An 18,235-nucleotide genomic window follows, 5' to 3' on the forward strand; every position below is an offset into this window, starting at 1 on the left:
AAACCAATACTGACATACACACATGCACAGACATACTAATACTTCCAAACAGATACAGAATACAAAATCGCATTTTATAAAAGAACAAAACGCTACCGTTTATGCCCTATACATTTTTTGTTGTTGCTGTTGTTGTTAGAATTATATGTTATTGTTGTGACTGTGGTTGCTACCAAAGCGGTGCATCACTATGATGACCTGACGAGTAGGCAACCGACATCACGTTGGCATTGGACCGCCAACCATTGCCGATTACCGTTTGGCGCTTGGCCATGGGCTGTTCGTTGCTATTCAAAGGCTGAGGGACGCGAAAATTACGCTCACATTTTGGGCAGCTGCGAATGGAATTTCGGCGAACGAGGATAATTGGCATCAAGTGCTGTTATTCATTGTTTCTTAGTTGTGTTTGTTCTTGTTGTTGCATTGCTACGTGCAGACATTTCTTATTTTCATTGCTGATCTCTGCAGGCAGCTTGTTGATTTCTTTCGTGGCAAATTCATTTGTTTTTTCATTGTACGTCTGTCTTTTGCGTTAATTTCAACAAATTCAAAGGATAATTGATCCCGTTGATTATGGCTTCCGCCATATATTTTTGAATTTTCTACTATTCAACTGTAATTCACGTGTTCGTATAAGTATTTATTTTATATTTGTTTGGCAGCCTCTAGCGAATGCTGCTTATTATTATACTTATTACTTACACTCATCACATATCGAGATATATTTTAGGATTGTCTGTAGAGACTGGTGAGATCTGCGATTTGCATAAACGATTTTATTTTTTATAGGCTAGGTTAGATTAGCCTGGTTGGCAATAAGCCACGCATAGACCTTTTGGTCCCTAACGATACCAGATGGAGACCGACCTCTATGAATACCGAGAGTAGACATCATGTAGGGTGTCAGCGCTTTTGGCGAATTTAAGCAGAACTCGGAGATCCGCTTTTGAGACGTCCTCCAGACCCTCAAACACTGGGGCTCCCAGGCATTTTAGATGCGTTTTTAATAATGCCGGACAAACGCACAGAAGGTGTTCTAAAGTTTCCTCAACATCCTCTCTGCATTTCCTGCATTTGTCCGTGTTAGCAATCCCTATCTTGTACGCATGTGCAGCCAATAGATTATGACCTGTTAGCATACCTATGATAGTTCTGCAGTCCTTTCGCGAGAGCGTAAGTACGAATTGAGTCAGTTTTTTGTCGATAGTTCTACACATGAATTTTGCTGTTTTGCATGTGGTCAGACCACCTAGTTTCCACTCGCCTTTTCATGTAGTTGTCCATTTCATTGTACATTGTATGTTTTAGTATGTCGTTCTCTTGTTCAAATGGTAGTATAACAGCACTTTTTGCTATCTCATCTACTATTTCGTTCCCCATAATGCCTTTGTGACCAAGTACCCAATAGATATGTAGTCTACTGTTTGCGGCTAGCCTTTCTATGGCCTTCTTGCTCCGTCGAACATGTTTGGACTTAATACAATATGAGCTTATTGCTTTTATTGCTACTTGACTGTCCACGTATATTATATATTAATTGTTGAGTTCTTTCTTGTTCTAGTGTAGGCTAGCTCTGCGGCTTTCCCCACAGCAAAAACTTGGAAAATATTGCTGTGGTCTGGCAGCTTGATAGGCTGCCTTATCCCTAGTTTTGAGCAATAAATACCCGCTCCCACTTCGTCTAAAGTTTCAGAGCCGTCTGTATAGATGTGAACAGTTCTATGGCCAGGTTTCATGCCCTTGTGCCATTCCTCCTCTTCCATTGTGGCGCCGAACCTTCTCTCCCAATTAAAGTACGGAGTCATGTAGTCTGTGTAACTTGAGCTCCACTTTCCTATTGAGCTGTGTCCGAAGATTCTGCAGGTGAATACCCCAGCAGCCACTAGCCTCCTCGCGGATTTCACTGCCAGGTTTTCCGCCATAAGGTCAATCGGTGGCATGCTGAGTATCATTTCCTGCGCCGCCGTTGGAGTGGTTTTCATCGCTCCTGTTATGCACAGAACAGCGCGTAGTTGAGTACTTTCCAGTGGCATTAAGTATGTCAGTTTTCTTGTCGCAGTCCACCATACTAAGGCCCCATACAGCAATATTGGTCTAACTACTGCCGTGTAGTACCAATACATCAGAGAGGGTGATAGACCCCAAGTAACGCCCAGCATTCTTTTACATGCGTACAACACATTACTGACCTTTTTCACCCTTTCCTCAACATTGTGCTTCCACAGCAATTTCCTGTCTAGTATTACTCTGAGGTACATTGCATGATCTTTGAGAAGTAGTTCGTTGTTGCTCAGCTTCGGGAGGTTCTACGTCGGGACCTTGTACTTCCTGGTAAAAAGTACCATGTCCGTTTTTTCGGCGTTTATCCCTAGCCCTGCGCGAGATGTCCATTGGTGTACCATTTTAAGTGTGTTATGCATCACATTACTGATGGTGTCCAGGTACTTTCCCGTAACTACTGTATGTAACTATGTCATCTGCATATGCCACTAGTTTTGGTGCCCTTCCGTCAAATTTCTTGAGCAGTTCGTTTGCTACAAGTAACCATAATAGCTACGATAGTACCCCACCTTGCAGAGTGCCTCTGCATGCATATTTGGTGAAGCTCGTATCGTTCCATTCCGCTCATATCTTCCTGCTAGCTAATAGCTGCCATAGATAAATCGCGGGTTGCACATTAAGTGACTCTATGCTATTTAAAATATCATCTTTCGTCACGTTGTTAAAGGCCCCTGACATATCTAGAAATACTACTAGAGCACTGCCGTCACTGGGGGTGTGTTTAGAAAAAAAAAATAAGATGTGTTGATGATATACGAAAAAAATTAACCAATGATTCTTCGTTGTCGTGTGTTTGTACGTGTTGGTGAATATGTGTGAAATTATTGCGCACAGTTCGGCTGCCGAATATCTCAAGTGACGTGGCAGCCAAAGTTCGCCTTACAATTTTCTTTTTCACCGTAGCTAAATAGTAAATCTGGATATCTATCATTCTTGGGCTACACCAGTAAAAATCTTTTCACCATGGAATACATAGTGAATATATTTGAAGTAAGAGGATTCTCTGCTTCTCTGGATTGTGCGTCGTGATATTTTTCCACAAATGGAGGAACCTACAGTTTTAAGCCGACTCCGAACGGCATATATATTTTTATGAGGAGTTTCTTCTTGGCATAACTACGCGTTGAGGTTTTGCCATTGCCTGCCGAGGGGCGGCCACTATTAGAAACACTTTTTCTATTATTTGATGTTCATGCACGGAGATTCGAACCTGTGTATTACCGAATTGTACTCACGCACCAACTCATTCGGCTATAGCGGGCAATTTATTGCTTATAATTTCGGAGCGTGAATTCAAAGGGCTTACGTCAATTTATATCACTTTCTTCAAGCTCATTTTCATTCTTGTCTAAGCCGAGCCATCGTTGTTGATTTTATAACCAGGGCAAATTTGCCCATAGAAACTTGGTTTAACGATTGACAGAATGAGTGAAATGCACTCTTTATTTTACTTCATGGGTTGCTTGAATTCCACCAATTGTTGTTTTAATTTTTCACTGTGATTGCTTCGCAAATCAAACAAAAGGCTTAAGTGAGTTACTCCACTTGCAATTCATTCAGATTCGCTTTACATACAGACTTCTTTAAAAGGAAGTGGATAATTCTCCAAGCCAGAATTAAAAACAAATTATGCAAATTTCGAAAGAAGGCCATTTGATGGTGAAACATTTTAATCAACAGCAACTAAAGCAACAACAAATACCACCAATAATACTACAGCATTGTCTTACCAAGCTGCTATGCAATTCGGTTTAGAACAGTCCAGTTCAATTTGGTTCAGTGCAGTTCGCAAAATTCCATGGAATTACATGTTGCGGCGCTTGCCCTGTAAAGCACGCCACCCCACCGCCAAATGCTGCCGCAGCTATGCACGACTATGCTTGCTGTATATATGCTTACTAATATTGTTGCTGTCATTCTACTGGATTGCTGGAGTTGCTAGCAGTTGATGTTGTTGCAGTTGCATTTGACGCATTTCAAAACATTTTTGTTGTTGTATTTAAGTAAACCTATTGAAAAAAAGAAATTGTGGGAAGCATTCATGGGCGTAGGCATACTAAAAATACGTGTGTGTGTGTGTTTGCGTGCCAGTGTTGCTGGCATTGATGTTGCTACGCGCATTGTTTGGCCAATTTGTAATTTACTCCCACAACAATGAGTGGAAAATAGTGGAGGTTTAATTCCCACTTACAGATTACATGGCAATGCCGCTCAAACATTCTTACTCACAACTGAACGTGCAGTGCCTTAAAGGTAAAAATGCATACATACGAACAAATAACAGCGTTTAAATACACTTGAAGGGCAGTACAGAACTTGCCTGCTGATATATTACTATCTGCTGCCGTTTACTAGCTATCTCAATGTTGTTCTTGCCTCAAATAAATTCCAGACGCACTGATACTCGTATTACAATAAAAAGAAACATATTTTTGTTTGCTTCTTTTTCATACACATCCATATGCACTCATATGTACGGACAATAACAACTGCCGTCGGCCAAGCGAGAGAACTGGCGAGTAGCCCAGCATTCGATTCTATTCTAGAACTGAGTAGATCTGAATAGAGTTACTCAAACGCTGACCAAGTGAAAGAAATAATTTGAATGGATTAGAAAATGAGAAACGGCAATAAAATCATAAAACAGAAAATAATAAAAATAATGGGTAGAAGCGAATAAAAAGCCAAACGTAAAGACAAAAACAAAAACATTATTATTGTTATTCAATCCAAATGACGTTTGCAGGTTTGAAGGATTCTTTTGCCACAAGTAGTAAGTGAAGCTACTTAAATTATATAAAAAAAATCTGGCAAAAGTAGTTTTTTCTTAGTGCTATCAGAAGGAAAACCTAATAAGTATAAATGGAATAGAACAGGAAAGAAAAAAGATGTATCTTAATTTAAGGATAATGCTATACGTGGTTAGCAAACAGGTAGCATCTAATTATGTCTCCCAATTTATTTTATAGTTCCATTTAATTTAGTAAAAGACCTTCTACATACATATTTTCATACAACACTTTTCCATAGTTTGGCTTAGCACAGAAATTCACCACACCTTTAGCCCATAACGATATGCAAACACTCTCTCTCCCTCTCTCTTTCAGACACATACATCTACTCTCTTCACTCTATTAGACTCTCATTGCCTTCTACTCGTTTACTATGTGATCAATTCCTTTTGCGCTAGGTGCTTTACCAAATACAGCAACGAACAGGTTGGTTGCTCCGTCGCTAAGCTCGTGTTTCCCCATTCCCCATACGAATCGTCTGTATGCCCGTTCCAATCGCTTGTATACAACATGCGTTGTTGGTCTGCCACATTTTTTGGTATTTCGTATTTTTCTTTTCTTCATTTCCCTTTTACTTTTTCCTCCGAATAACCATAATATGGCTCTGCAACCCCTTCTCTCAACCGCTTTCAGTCTTCACTACACTCAACTCAACTCATTTCCAACTCCAACTTAAACTTGTATTTGTTGTTTAAAGCAAAACGTCAGCAAAACTCATGGCTGACTGGCTGACCGGCGGGCTAACGGAGTGGCCGCGTTGTTTCGCTGCTGGCACACAAGTAAAAAAGCCGGTTTTAGTTAATACTTTATTATTGTTTCGTTTATTTTGTTCACTAGCAGCGCCTTGGCGGCAAAGGTAGGCCTGCCGTAAAGCTCAAATCAAAATGAGCCAACGTGCTGAGCTGTGAGTATTAGATTTGGCAGGTAGCTCGCCACTAACCTACACTTTGAATCTACCAAATGTTGGGAAAATTAGTTTTTTGTATCAAAGTTTATTTTTAAGGTCTTTGCGTATAAATTTGTTTAAATTTTTTACTATTAAATTTAACAAATTTGAGTTGCATTAAGGCCCAAAAAGTCCATTAAACGCCTCAAAAAAATGTATGTTTCTAGTTTCGGAATAGATCTAAGATCAGAGAATACTTTATGTCGCAAAAAAATTTAGAGAAAAAAGAGGAAGTTGTTAGTAGTTGAAAAGTTTTTCTTAGCTTCATGAAAAATATAGTTGAGGAAAATTCACTCTTTACTTTTTAAATACCATTCATTATCAATGTCTATTTTCACATTAAAATATTACTAAAAACTACCGTTTAAAGCCTTGCCAGTACCCAACGATACGATTGACGGCAGGCAGGCAGAGATCATATCAAATCGCTTGCACTTAGACGCTTGTCTCTTTTACATTGGCAAAGGGACATAGGGCTTCAACTGCCTTTCCTAATTATAAAAGTTTAACACTAAAATTTTTTCTGAAGAAAAAATTGCGGAACATTTAATTTAAAAACTTATCCTTGAGTATCCTTGAAGTAACCTCAAATATTTTCGCCTACAAAAATCAACCAAAAAACAAAACACTTCAATAGCAGCAATTTTTTTCTCGTACACGCAATTATACCAATTTCGGCCGATTATTAGTTCGGTTTAAAACAAAATTTTTGATAACGCTTTCAAAGAGAACAAAGAGGTGCAATCTATTTTATGATTTCAGAAATATAAAAGCCGCTAGAAAATGTTCACTGCTGGGCAAAAATTAGCGTATGGTGATTTTTTTTTTTTGATATTATATTTACAATATTTTTCGAGCTAATATTTTTAGATATAATTTTTAAATAGTTTTTTATTCAATCTTCAAAATTCAACAAATTTTCGTCTAAGTTTTTAATTTTCTAGTATGTATTGTATTTTTACAAAACTTTTCAGAGCGAAATTTGATTAAAACAAGTGCAAGTTTCAAACGGCTAAAAAATCACGTTTTTCGTTGTTTTTTTGCTCATGGCTATTCTTTCATTGCATAAATCGCATGGACTCTTCGGCTAGCATGGTGAACCACAACATAAAAACAACCACAATTTCCACACAGAGACCATCGTCGCATAGAATATTCATGTTGTTGGACCTCAGCAGTTCTCAATTTTTATGTTGAGTGCCTTCACCGTGATTTATTTATTTATTTATATCGATAGTACAGAGTAAGACTAAGGTCTTTTAATAGTATGAACTGCAACATGAGTATATTCTCGTACAACTAGAATGATTTTAACATGAAAGTTTCCTAATCTAAATTTTTACACCAGAAGGATTTAGAAAAAAAGTAGTAATTATAAAATATAGAGAGAAATTTAATGTCCTAATTCTATGGAGTCAAACACTTTTAAAGTAATTATAGACTTGTGTCCTGTAGTTAAATCTGTTAAGTCCAGCCTTGGTGGATAAGCTAAGTTTGCACATAAATATGCAATTTCCAGCAGACAAATAACTGTTAAGGTAACATCCCAGTAACCTTGTTCGCCTGGCATCGATATGACCATATCTACCAATCCCATATATGTACATACCGCGTGGCATTATTAAATGCCACATTAAGTTTATGGCAGGATGTAGAGTCAAGCTTGATATATACCACCAGAGAGTATGTAATGAGAGGCATAATTAGCTGGAGAACTAATTTGCGCCTCGTTTTCTCTGGCGTGAATGTTGCAGAGACTCTCAGCTTACGCAATGTTGCTTATGCAATGTAGCAATATTCTCCACAACCCTATTTATATATATGGTCAGCACTGGTTTTGTGTTAAGGATAGACCCCAAATTGTTTACCTTATCCGTAAAGGTAAGGGAGGCGGCCGCCGTGGACGAATGAGTTGTTGTGTGAGTACCATTCAGAATGCAGAGAGAGAATGTCGGTTCGAGTCTCGGTGAAACACCAAAATTAAGAAAAAGTTTTTTCTAATAACGGTCGCCCCTCGGCAGGCAATGGCAAACCTCCGAGTGTATTTCTGCCATGAAAAAGCTCCTCATAAAAAATATCTGCCATTCGGAGTCGGCTTGAAACTGTAGGTCCCTCCATTTGTGGAACAACATCAAGACACACACCACTAATAGGAGGAGGAGCTTGGCCAAACACGCAAAAAGGGTGTACGCGCCAATTATATTATATATATAATTGGATGACTATATGGATGAATTTAAGCGAGATGGCATTATCGCCTACAGCATTAGACTTTATTTCGGATAGAGCTTTCAGGACATCTACCTCATAAATTGAAACTGTCCCTTTAGAGTAGTACAAGATAAGGAATCTTTTAAAATAGGAGCACAATTTGTTTTCTTACCAACATTAATAAAATAGTCATTAAGTTCATCAATGTCAATCTCATATTTGGGACTTTCCTTGCTATGAATTTTAATTAGGTTGCGCTACAGTTTTTTTTTTGAAAGTGACGTATCAAGTTTTGAGTAACTGTACCAACGTTTTGCTCTCGTATTATTGCAGTGGTTCCATTTCGGATTTCCTTGTACCAGCGCCAAGAAGTATTCGTCAAGTTTTTTCTGCACTTAGCATAAAACTTATTGGGTTTTCTAAGGGCAGCTCGATCTTTAGAGTTGTACCAAGGACATGAACTATTCAAAACAATTACAGAACGAAGCGGAACATGCATGTTAAATAACGGGGATAAGTTACGGTTGAGGAAGTCAAGTTTATTATCAACAGTACTAAGAAACCAACAATTATTCCAATTTATAAAACCCATGTCTGAATACAGAGAATTAACATTCAATGATTTAAAATCACGATACTCGTAGGTGGCACCTAAATCTGGACGGTTCATCACAACATCTGAAGTACAAAATATTAAGTCATGGTCAGTGATAAAATCAGCTTGGTCGAATTTAAGAATATGTGACAAGTCACATATTTGAGATACGTTTCTCTTTTTTTGCATCATGGTTGAGAGAGTGGTGCTCATCTGGTTTGCAAAGAACGATGCATTCGGTCACTCCTCTGCTATCACTTACTGATAGCGAGTGAAAGGGCAGAGCATGCGCGCTGTAGGGATCTTGTGATTTTGTGGTTGTTTTTTACAAAACTAAATAAGCTTGCGCGTCTTTATGAGGACTTTAGAAGAACACTCTCCTACTAACTCGTTAGAAAATATCGTATTAGGGGTTATTGTGATAACCGGGACTGCAAGTTTACCGAGAGCTGATCATTAGGAATCAACTTTATTTAATCAGCCACGATTTGGTTGCAAAAGATGTCAAAATACTATAATACCACGACTAACTAAGAAAATACGGGCATGCTTGCTAAAATCATAACGGAAATATGATATGAGCTACTATGTTTCACACGGCGTCACCCTTCGCCCTTAGAAACACTGCTTACCCCCAGGAAGTCCTTATAAACTCTAATACTAATCTTACATTCCATTTCAGTATCTTAATCATCATCCGATTGCCATGTAATTTTGGTGAGTTTGGCGATTTCGTTCATACTCGTGACTTATATTTACTATTTAAAAAATGTATTTCAAAACTGAGTCCGGTGGGTGATATAATCAAATTCAAGAGATTGGTTGAAACATTTAAATGTCACGCATAGCGTCTCTGACTGGTTGGGGGGCTGTAGCCTTAGCCAGATATTTATATACTTGTCCAATCAATCTTCCTCTAAATTTGGAACAGCAAATACAAGGTGTTAAACCTATAATTGACACATGAGAACTTTGAATAACTTTGGCGCAGTACAATTTTTACCATTTCGCGGGACACAGTCACAGAACGCGCAGAAATCGTAAACTTTTTTTTTAGAAAAACTCTACGAATATCTTAACACAGCCTCAAGAATGATGGAGAACATTTCATTTTCAGCGGAGGGGTAAATTAATAAAATTGTCGGTTCGGGGATACTGAAAATCGGTGAATCGGTCATTAACAACTTCTGAATGATGACTAAAGTCACTTTAGCCTGAGCGCTACAAGCATAATTATTTTATATTCTTAAGTTACTACTTACAGCATTTGTTTGTTCTACATTAGAATATGCCGTGTTTATTTGGAGGTCTTACCAGCAATTCTCTATCGACAGAATTGAACAAGTTCAAAAAGATTTTCTTGAATATCCCCTCTCTTCCCTAAATTTCTCTGATCCTGATCTCGAATACTATTGAATTTGATTTTACTTTATCTAAGCTATGCTTTTCCGCTCAACTAAACCAGTTAATGTAATTTAATTTTCGTTATAAGTAGTCAGTGCTTTTTGATTTCAGAATAAATAATTGGGCTATTATATTTCGAGGATGATGGATACCGTACTAACATCGATCCGTAATCATCGAAATATGGCAGCCATTTAGCGTGGAAAATCCATATTGGTTCCGAGAGGATGGCGCAACATGCCACATAGTGCGGTATACCATGAATTTACTCAAAATAATTTGCTCATGGCGGCTCATCTCCAAATACGGTGATTTTGACTTGCCACCTCTTTCGCCCAAATGACACCGCCGGCTTTCCCTGTGAGGCCACTGAAATTTCAAACATTTAACTTTCTGAAGGCCAGTATTCGCAAGAAAATCCCAGAAATACTCCGAGGTATTATGAAAAATGCAGATATAAGAGCTCAAATGTGCGTCATTGGAAATTGGTGCTACCTCTTCGGTGTTGCTTTTTGATATTTTTCGTAGTTATGATTGAGGAGGAGATTTTGAGGAAGTTTAGACGAAATTGATCCTTTGGTATGAAATAATATGAACTCCTCCTCCTATTTGTGGTATGCGTCTTGATGTTGTTCCACAAATGGAGGGACCTACAGTTTCAAGCCGACTCCGAATGGCAGATATTTTTATGAGGTGCTTTTTCATGGCAGAAATACACTCGGAGGTTTGCCTTTGCCTACCGAGGGCCGACCGCTATTAGAAAAACTTTTTCTTAATTTTGGTGTTTCACTGAGAACGAACCTACGTTCTCTCTGTGAATTCCGAATGGTAGTCACGCACCAATCCATTCGGCTACGGCGGCCGATACTTGTATCAAAATTTTATCGTACCGGGCACGCACACAAGTAAACGCATACATACATACTTCTACGTACACTCATTACCGTACGCTTTGTGAGTGAGTTGTTCGTATATGTCTGTCGCTTTTGCGGGAAAGCCGCAATAGCCACAAGCATTGATTTCAATCAAAACATCAATAAACTTTACTGATATGTACAGCAGCAACAACAAGAATGCAAAACATAGCAACAAGGCGCAACTGCGCGTACTGCTGCAAACAGAGCGCCACAAGTCAAGGAGCGGTTATAAGCAACCTACTTACACATACTCAAGATGGTTGCAATTTATGCACCCACATATACATACGTTCTGTGGTGATAAATTTGCAAATGAATTCGTAAAAGTTGTACTCTTCACAAGTGCATTACGTTAGGGGTATTGTTGGGTGATGCGACGGGGGTGCAAGAAAAATGCGGCTACTGTTGCCACTGACACTGCAACTGCAACACCTTCATAGACATTAATGAACCTAATGAAAATAATTCTAAAGTATTAGTGTAGCAGGAAAATGGCATTGCACCAAAGAAAGCCACCACTTTGGCGGCTAAAACGGGTCGGCACACACACGCACACATATGCATGGGTATATGATAGCGCACACATACATATGGTTATGGCTATTTGTTTCTACTTACAATACTACTGTCACTGTGGTCATTATATGCAACCATTTTTCTCTCCGTCGATCTATTGACGTGGCTGTTATTGAGGTAAATGCATACGCGTGCGCGCTTTGCCGCCATTCTAGACCATCGAACCGTCCAAACTGACAAGTGATCATGCCGAAGCAAACCGGATCGGATCGATATGCATACGCAACGGTGCAATGCTAACTACATTGATTATGGTATGTATGTATGAGGGCACCAACATATATTTTAGTAGTTTAGCCTTTGTGTGTGTGGAAGAGTAAAAATGTAGCGCATCACAACAACCGCAGGGCATTGGCTACTGCATTTACATAACAGCTGAAGGAAAATTAAAGAAGAAGGGCCAAGAAGACGCATATTGATATGCACGACGCTGTGTTCATGTGGAAGCAAAGGCAAGAATTGCGCGTGATTTAAAATAACAATATCAATATGGAATTACCACCTAATGTCGAATGCAACGCTAGTTGTATGTATATAAAGGGGCTTTGTAATACCGGGGGTCATAAAACCTGACAACATTTGTAGGTTCTGTATATTAGTTAAGAACTCTGGGTGGCAAATTCACGTCCGTTTCTAAAGAGCTAAAGTGAATAAGCGAAACTTGGCGGACTTAAGCGCGTCTACGATGTAAATAATTCTTCTTCTTAGTGACGAAGAAACCGCTTAAGATATTTGGGGCGGCTCAGCAAAGCGTGAAAACCGTTAATCCTTCCACCGAGTGAAGTTCAGTTCTCTAACATTTATCTTACTAATGCAATAGTCCCTAAATCCTTCTCCTCTTGAGCACTTCAAAGTCTATCTAGTCGATCTTTCCTCTGCCCAACCTTCTATGCGCCTGATGAGTAATTATCAAGGATGATAGATTATCAGGTTTGACCATCAGCTATGGTGAAAAACGAAATTATGAGAGTATCTACGACTGCCACGTCATAAGGGAGACTCGGCAGCCGAATTCTGCACGACCATTTCTCATGTACTCACACACTCGTCCAATCAGACGTTGTTCAGATGGCAACGAAGTAACATAAGCGTAGGCTGTATTGATTTTTTTCTATTTTTTTTTTCGTAAAAAACCGTTGTCATCACCTGTGTTAAGTCAGTCTATCAGCTGATTCTTTTAAATCCAGCTCTCAGGTTTACGGTCAGATCTGGCCATACCTCTAAAAATCCTTTCATCATGAGTAATTTTAATGAAAAAAAATACTAACTCCAGACGTTTTTGAAAAAAATTGGTGCTTAGGCAATTGATCTTTCACACCATCAGGTCTACTAGTTTTGTGAGTAGTGGTGCATTATTTGCAAATGCCTCCTCTGATACAGGCACAATCCAGCTAAATGAAGAACTCCACTCTCGCGGAATTGTTAGGAGGTAATGGCGATTAGTCCTTGTTCACTACAGAACTGCTACAGCGGTTAATCGTCGCTCCTACGGCGCTGTTTTTCTTGAATCCTAAGCTGTATTGAAATTCTAGCTTCTGTGCTACGTCATCCCCTCACCAACTCTTCCAGCAGGTCATTTAAAACAACAACCCCGAGGAATGGTGAGAGAACCCCACCTTGCGGAGTGCCTTTACTCACCTGCTGGTGGATGGAGATACCGCCCCACTCTGCCGCGACCGTTCTGTCGCTAAGGATTTTGTGGATAAATCTTATAAGGTCGGTTCCGACTCCCAGTTTACCTAGAGACCTGGTAATTGCCTCCGGGAGGATATTGTTAAAAGCCCCCTCAATGTCGAGGAAGGCCCCACCGCAAACTCCTTCTGAAAAAGAGACTCCTCAATCTCTTTGACAATTGTATGCATGGCAGATTCCACCGATCTACCCTTGCAATAAGCATGTTGGGTATGCCACAACCGACCCCGAGAAATTTCGCTTCTTATGTGCAGGTCAATCAAACTCCCAAGGGTTTTCAGTGAGAAAGATGAGAGACTGATAGGCCTGCCTTAGGGCAGACATGCGAGCTCTTGCCTTCTTCTTCTTCTTAATTGGCGCGATAACCGCTTACGCGATTTTGGCCGAGTTTAACAAAGCGCGCCAGTCGTTTCTTTCTCGTGCTAACCGGCGCCAATTGGACACACCAAGTGAAGCCAAGTCCTTCTCCACCTGATCTTTCCAACGCAGAGGAGGCCTTCCTCTTCCTCTACTACCACCAGCTGGTACCGCATCGAATACTTTCAAAGCCGGAGCGTTTGTATCCATTCGGACGACATGACCCAGCCAACGTAGCCGCTGGATCTTTATTCGCTGCGCTATGTCTATGTCGTCGTAAAGCTCATACAGCTCATCGTTCCATCGTCTGCGATATTCGCCGTTGCCAACGTGCAAAGGTCCAAAAATCTTACGCAGAATCTTTCTCTCGAACACTCCAAGCGTCGCTTCATCGGATGTTGTCATCGTCCAAGCTTCTGCGCCATACGTCAGGACGGGCATGATGAGAGTCTTGTAGAGTGTTAGTTTTGTTCGTCGAGAGAGGACTTTACTGCTCAGTTGCCTACTTAGTCCGAAGTAGCACTTGTTGGCAAGAGAGATTCTACGTTGGATTTCAAGGCTGACATTGTTATCGGTGTTAATGCTGGTTCCTAAATAGACGAAGTCCTTTACAACCTCAAAATTATAACTGTCAACGGTGACGTGGGTGCCGATACGCGAGTGCGCCGACTGTTTGTTTGAAGACAGGAGGTACTTCGTTTTGTCCTCGTTCGCCACCAGACCCATTCGCTTTGCCTCTTTATCCAGTTTGGAGAAGGCAGAACTAACAGCGCGGTTGTTAAGGCCAATGATGTCAATATCATCGGCATACGCCAACAATTGTACGCTCTTATAAAAAATTGTGCCTGAGCGATTAAGTTCTGCGGCTCGTACGATGCTCTCCAACATCAGGTTAAAGAAGTCACACGACAGCGAGTCACCCTGTCTGAAACCTCGTTTGGTATCAAACGGCTCGGAGAGGTCCTTCCCAATTCTGACGGCGCTGCTGGTGTTGAGCAACGTCATCTTACATAGCCGTATTAGTTTTGCGGGGATACCAAATTCAGACATCGCGGCATACAGGTAACTCCTTTCCGTACTGTCGAATGCAGCTTTGAAGTCGACGAAAAGGTGGTGTGTGTCGATTCTCCTTTCATGGGTCTTTTCCAAGATTTGGCGTATTGAGAATATTTGGTCGATGGTTGACTTTCCAGGTCTGAAGCCACACTGATAAGGTCCAATCAGTTGGTTGACGGTGGGCTTCAGCCTTTCACACAATACGCTCGCTAGAACCTTATAGGCGATATTTAGAAGACTAATCCCGCGGTAATTGGCACAAATTGCAGGATCACCCTTCTTATGGATTGGGCAGAGCACACTTAAATTCCAATCGGCAGGCATGCTTTCATCCGACCATATTATGCATAGGAGCTGATGCATGCACCTTACCAGCTCCTCGCCGCCATGTTTGAATAGCTCAGCCGGCAGTCCGTCGGCGCCCGCGGCTTTTTTGTTCTTTAGCCGCGTTATCGCTATTCTCACCTCGTCATGATCGGGTAGCGGAACGACAATTCCGTCGTCAACGATTGGGGTATCGGGATCTTCACTTTCTCGGTGATATGCGCAGTTGTCACTGTTTAATAGGTTCGAGAAGTGTTCCCTCCATAATTTAAGCATGCTCTGTACGTCAGTCACCAGTTCGCCGTCTTTGTTCTTACAGGAAAACGCCCCGGTCTTGAAACCTTCTGTAAGCCGCCGAACTTTCTGGTAGAATTTTCGGGCGTTGTTCCTGTTGGCCAGCATCTCAAGCTCTTCGCACTCACGTATTTCGGCCTCTCGTTTCTTCTTTCGGATAATACGTCTCTCTTCCTTTTTCAGCTCTCTGTAGCGATCCCACATGGCTCGCGTTGCGCCCGATCGCAGCGTGGCTCTATAAGCGGCATCTTTTCTTTCTGCGGCAGCATGACATTCCTCGTCGTACCAATTGTTTTTTCGGGCTCGCCGGAATCCGATTTCTTCTTCGGCGGCGGTACGTAGGGAACGAGAAATGTTGCTCCATTGCTCGCGCATGCCGATTTGTTGGGCAGTGCTTTCGGAGAGCAGGAGTGAGAGTCGAGTGGCGAATCTTCTGGCTGTCTGTTGTGATTGCAGCTTTTCGATGTCGAACATTCTTTGCGTAGGTAGATGTACGTTTTTTGCTGCACAGAGGCGGGTGCGCAGCTTGGCTGCAACAAGGTAATGATCCGAGTCGATGTTGGGTCCTCGGATCGTGCGTACATCTAATACACTAGAAGCGTGTCTTCCATCTATCACAACATGATCGATCTGGTTTCGCGTTTTTCGATCAGGAGACAGCCAGGTAGCTTGGTGTATCTTTTTATGCTGGAATCTGGTGCTGCAGACTACCATGTCTCGGGCCCCGGCGAAGTCGATCAGCCTCTGTCCGTTACCGGATGTTTCGTTGTGCAGGCTGAATTTTCCGACTGTGGGACCAAAAATTCCCTCCTTGCCCACCCTGGCGTTGAAGTCGCCAAGCACGACTTTTATGTCGTGGCGGGGGCAGCGCTCATAGGAACGTTCCAGGCGCTCAAAGAAGGAATCTTTGGTCGCATCGTCCTTCTCTTCCGTCGGGGCGTGGGCGCAAATTAGCGATATGTTGAAAAAACGGGCTTTGATGCGGATTGTTGCGAGACGCTCGTCCACCGGAGTGAACGACAGTACTTGGCGACGAAGTCTCTCTCCCACAACAAATCCGACACCGAATTTGCGCTCCTTTACATGGCAGCTGTAGTAGACGTCGCAAGGTCCTATGGTTTTCTTTCCTTGCCCCGTCCATCGCATCTCTTGGATGGCAGTGATGTCAGCCTTTACTCTCACGAGGACATCAACCAGCCGGGCAGAGGCACCTTCCCCATTAAGGGACCGGACATTCCAGGTGCATGCCCTCAAATCATAATCCTTAGTTCGTTTGCAGGGGTCGTCATCAGTATAGGGAGGTCTCATCCGAGGCTTTTTTACACTTTTCATTGGGGGCGATTTTTAAGTGGCGGGTCCCAAACCCAACGCACAACCAGCTATGCTGGAATGTTTCGCCTTCTCACGTTAGCTCACTCCCGAACGGATGTTCGGAAGCTACCCAGAGGATACGTGGGCTAATCCCGGCCGTTGTGAGCTGCTTGAACCATATGCAGAAGAATCGTCCTGGCCATTCCCAAGTGAATGGCGATCAGTAACTTTCCCCACTTGCGTGGACTTCTACACATGGAACCATCCTCCGCGAGCTCTTGCCTGCCTTGGGTATAAAGACAACCTTCACGACCCTCCATGATCTCGATATGTAGCCCTTGGCTACGCAGCTTGCATAGATAGGCCTCAACCAACGGCATGATATATCCACAAATTTCTGCAGTTGGGCAGGAATGATCCCGTCAGGACCAGGCGACTTTAAGGCCCTAAAGGAGTCAATGGCCCAAGCCAGGCGATGCTTATCCAGCAACCAGCCCTGGTCCGGAATGCAAGTTCAAATGCTTTCCAGGCCGGTGCTGCTATGTGCTGGACTCGTCGGAAAATGGGCGTCGAGAAGTAACTTCAGTGACTCTTCGCCGCTCATCGCTTAACGTCCCAATTCGTCTCTTAAGTACCCCAAGAGAGTGAAATTCTTCGTGAGTACTCGTCTAAACATGGAGGACTCATGGCAGTCTTCTACGCTCTCGCAGAAGCTTCTCCAAGAGTCCTTCTTAGCCTTCCTAATTCGGACTTATATATTCCTAGCCCTGCTTTACACAGATCCCATCCCGAGGGAGACCTAATTCTTTTAGCCCTGTTAAAAAGGTGTCTGCATGAGGCCCTAAGCTCAGATAGCTCCGTTGTCCACCAAGGCGGTTTTTCCTTCCTGGAAAAAGCTTTTATTGAACAAGACGTTTCCAAGGCATTTTTGCCAGTTCGTCGATCGCTTCTTCCGATAGATCTAGATCTTCTCCCGGTGCTTTGGGGAGTAGGTTCAGCAGATTTATGTAATATGCATCCCAGTCCGTCCTCCTCAGGTTCCTATAGGGGGATCTTATTGGACGAGTTTTAGTGAGAGAGAACTGAATATACCTATGGTCCGAGAAGGAGTGAGTGTTTAGCACCCTCCAATCGGAGATTCGGTTTATCAGTGAAGAAGAAGCCAGAGTGTCCTCGTTTAAAATATAATCAAAAAGTGACTCACCTCGTGCGTTGAAGTCCGATCTTCGCCAGCAGGTGTGATGGGAGTTTGCGTCAGTGCCTATAATAACGCCGATTTTCCTGCGTTTTCCTTCAGCCAGGGTTTCCCTTAGCAGCGTCGTCATGTGCCATATAGAGGGACATCAGCCATAGCTTTCCAGCAGGGACCTCCAGGCTCACCGTCACAATGTCTTCATTGCTGGAATCAGGCAAAATAAATGCATTAAGTTCCTTCCTGATGAGTATACAGGATCTTGGTTTACCTGTCCTGCTATACGCCACTAGTTTGTAGCTATCGTCCTGATTCAGAAATGCCGTTGCTGCTCAGCCACGGCTCCTGGATCAGGACTATATCAGCTCCATCTTGCTCAAGGGGGATAAGTAGGTTGGCGGACACCGCCTCAGAGTTCTGAAGATTTATCTGAAGAATATTCATCCTCCAAGATCCTCTCCATCGCCCCAAGGACGGCGTCCTCGCTCTCCGAGGCCAGAAGCCTCT

The 18,235-nt window shown here is 42.0% G+C and overlaps 1 protein-coding gene across 1 annotated transcript in view; it reads left to right on the plus strand.

The window, feature by feature from the left end:
* The window catches only part of LOC129248800 (protein dachsous-like), an 82,140-nt gene extending 72,823 nt beyond the window's left edge, over window positions 1-9,317 (plus strand). Inside the window, exon 3 of the mRNA XM_054888415.1 lies at window positions 9,288-9,317. Coding sequence (XP_054744390.1) covers window positions 9,288-9,317 — 30 coding nt within the window. The remainder of the gene's footprint in view (window positions 1-9,287) is intronic.
* Window positions 9,318-18,235: the final 8,918 nt, after the last annotated feature.

The sequence above is a fragment of the Anastrepha obliqua genome, chromosome 5 (genome assembly GCF_027943255.1).
Source record: "Anastrepha obliqua isolate idAnaObli1 chromosome 5, idAnaObli1_1.0, whole genome shotgun sequence".
NCBI lineage: Eukaryota > Metazoa > Arthropoda > Insecta > Diptera > Tephritidae > Anastrepha > Anastrepha obliqua.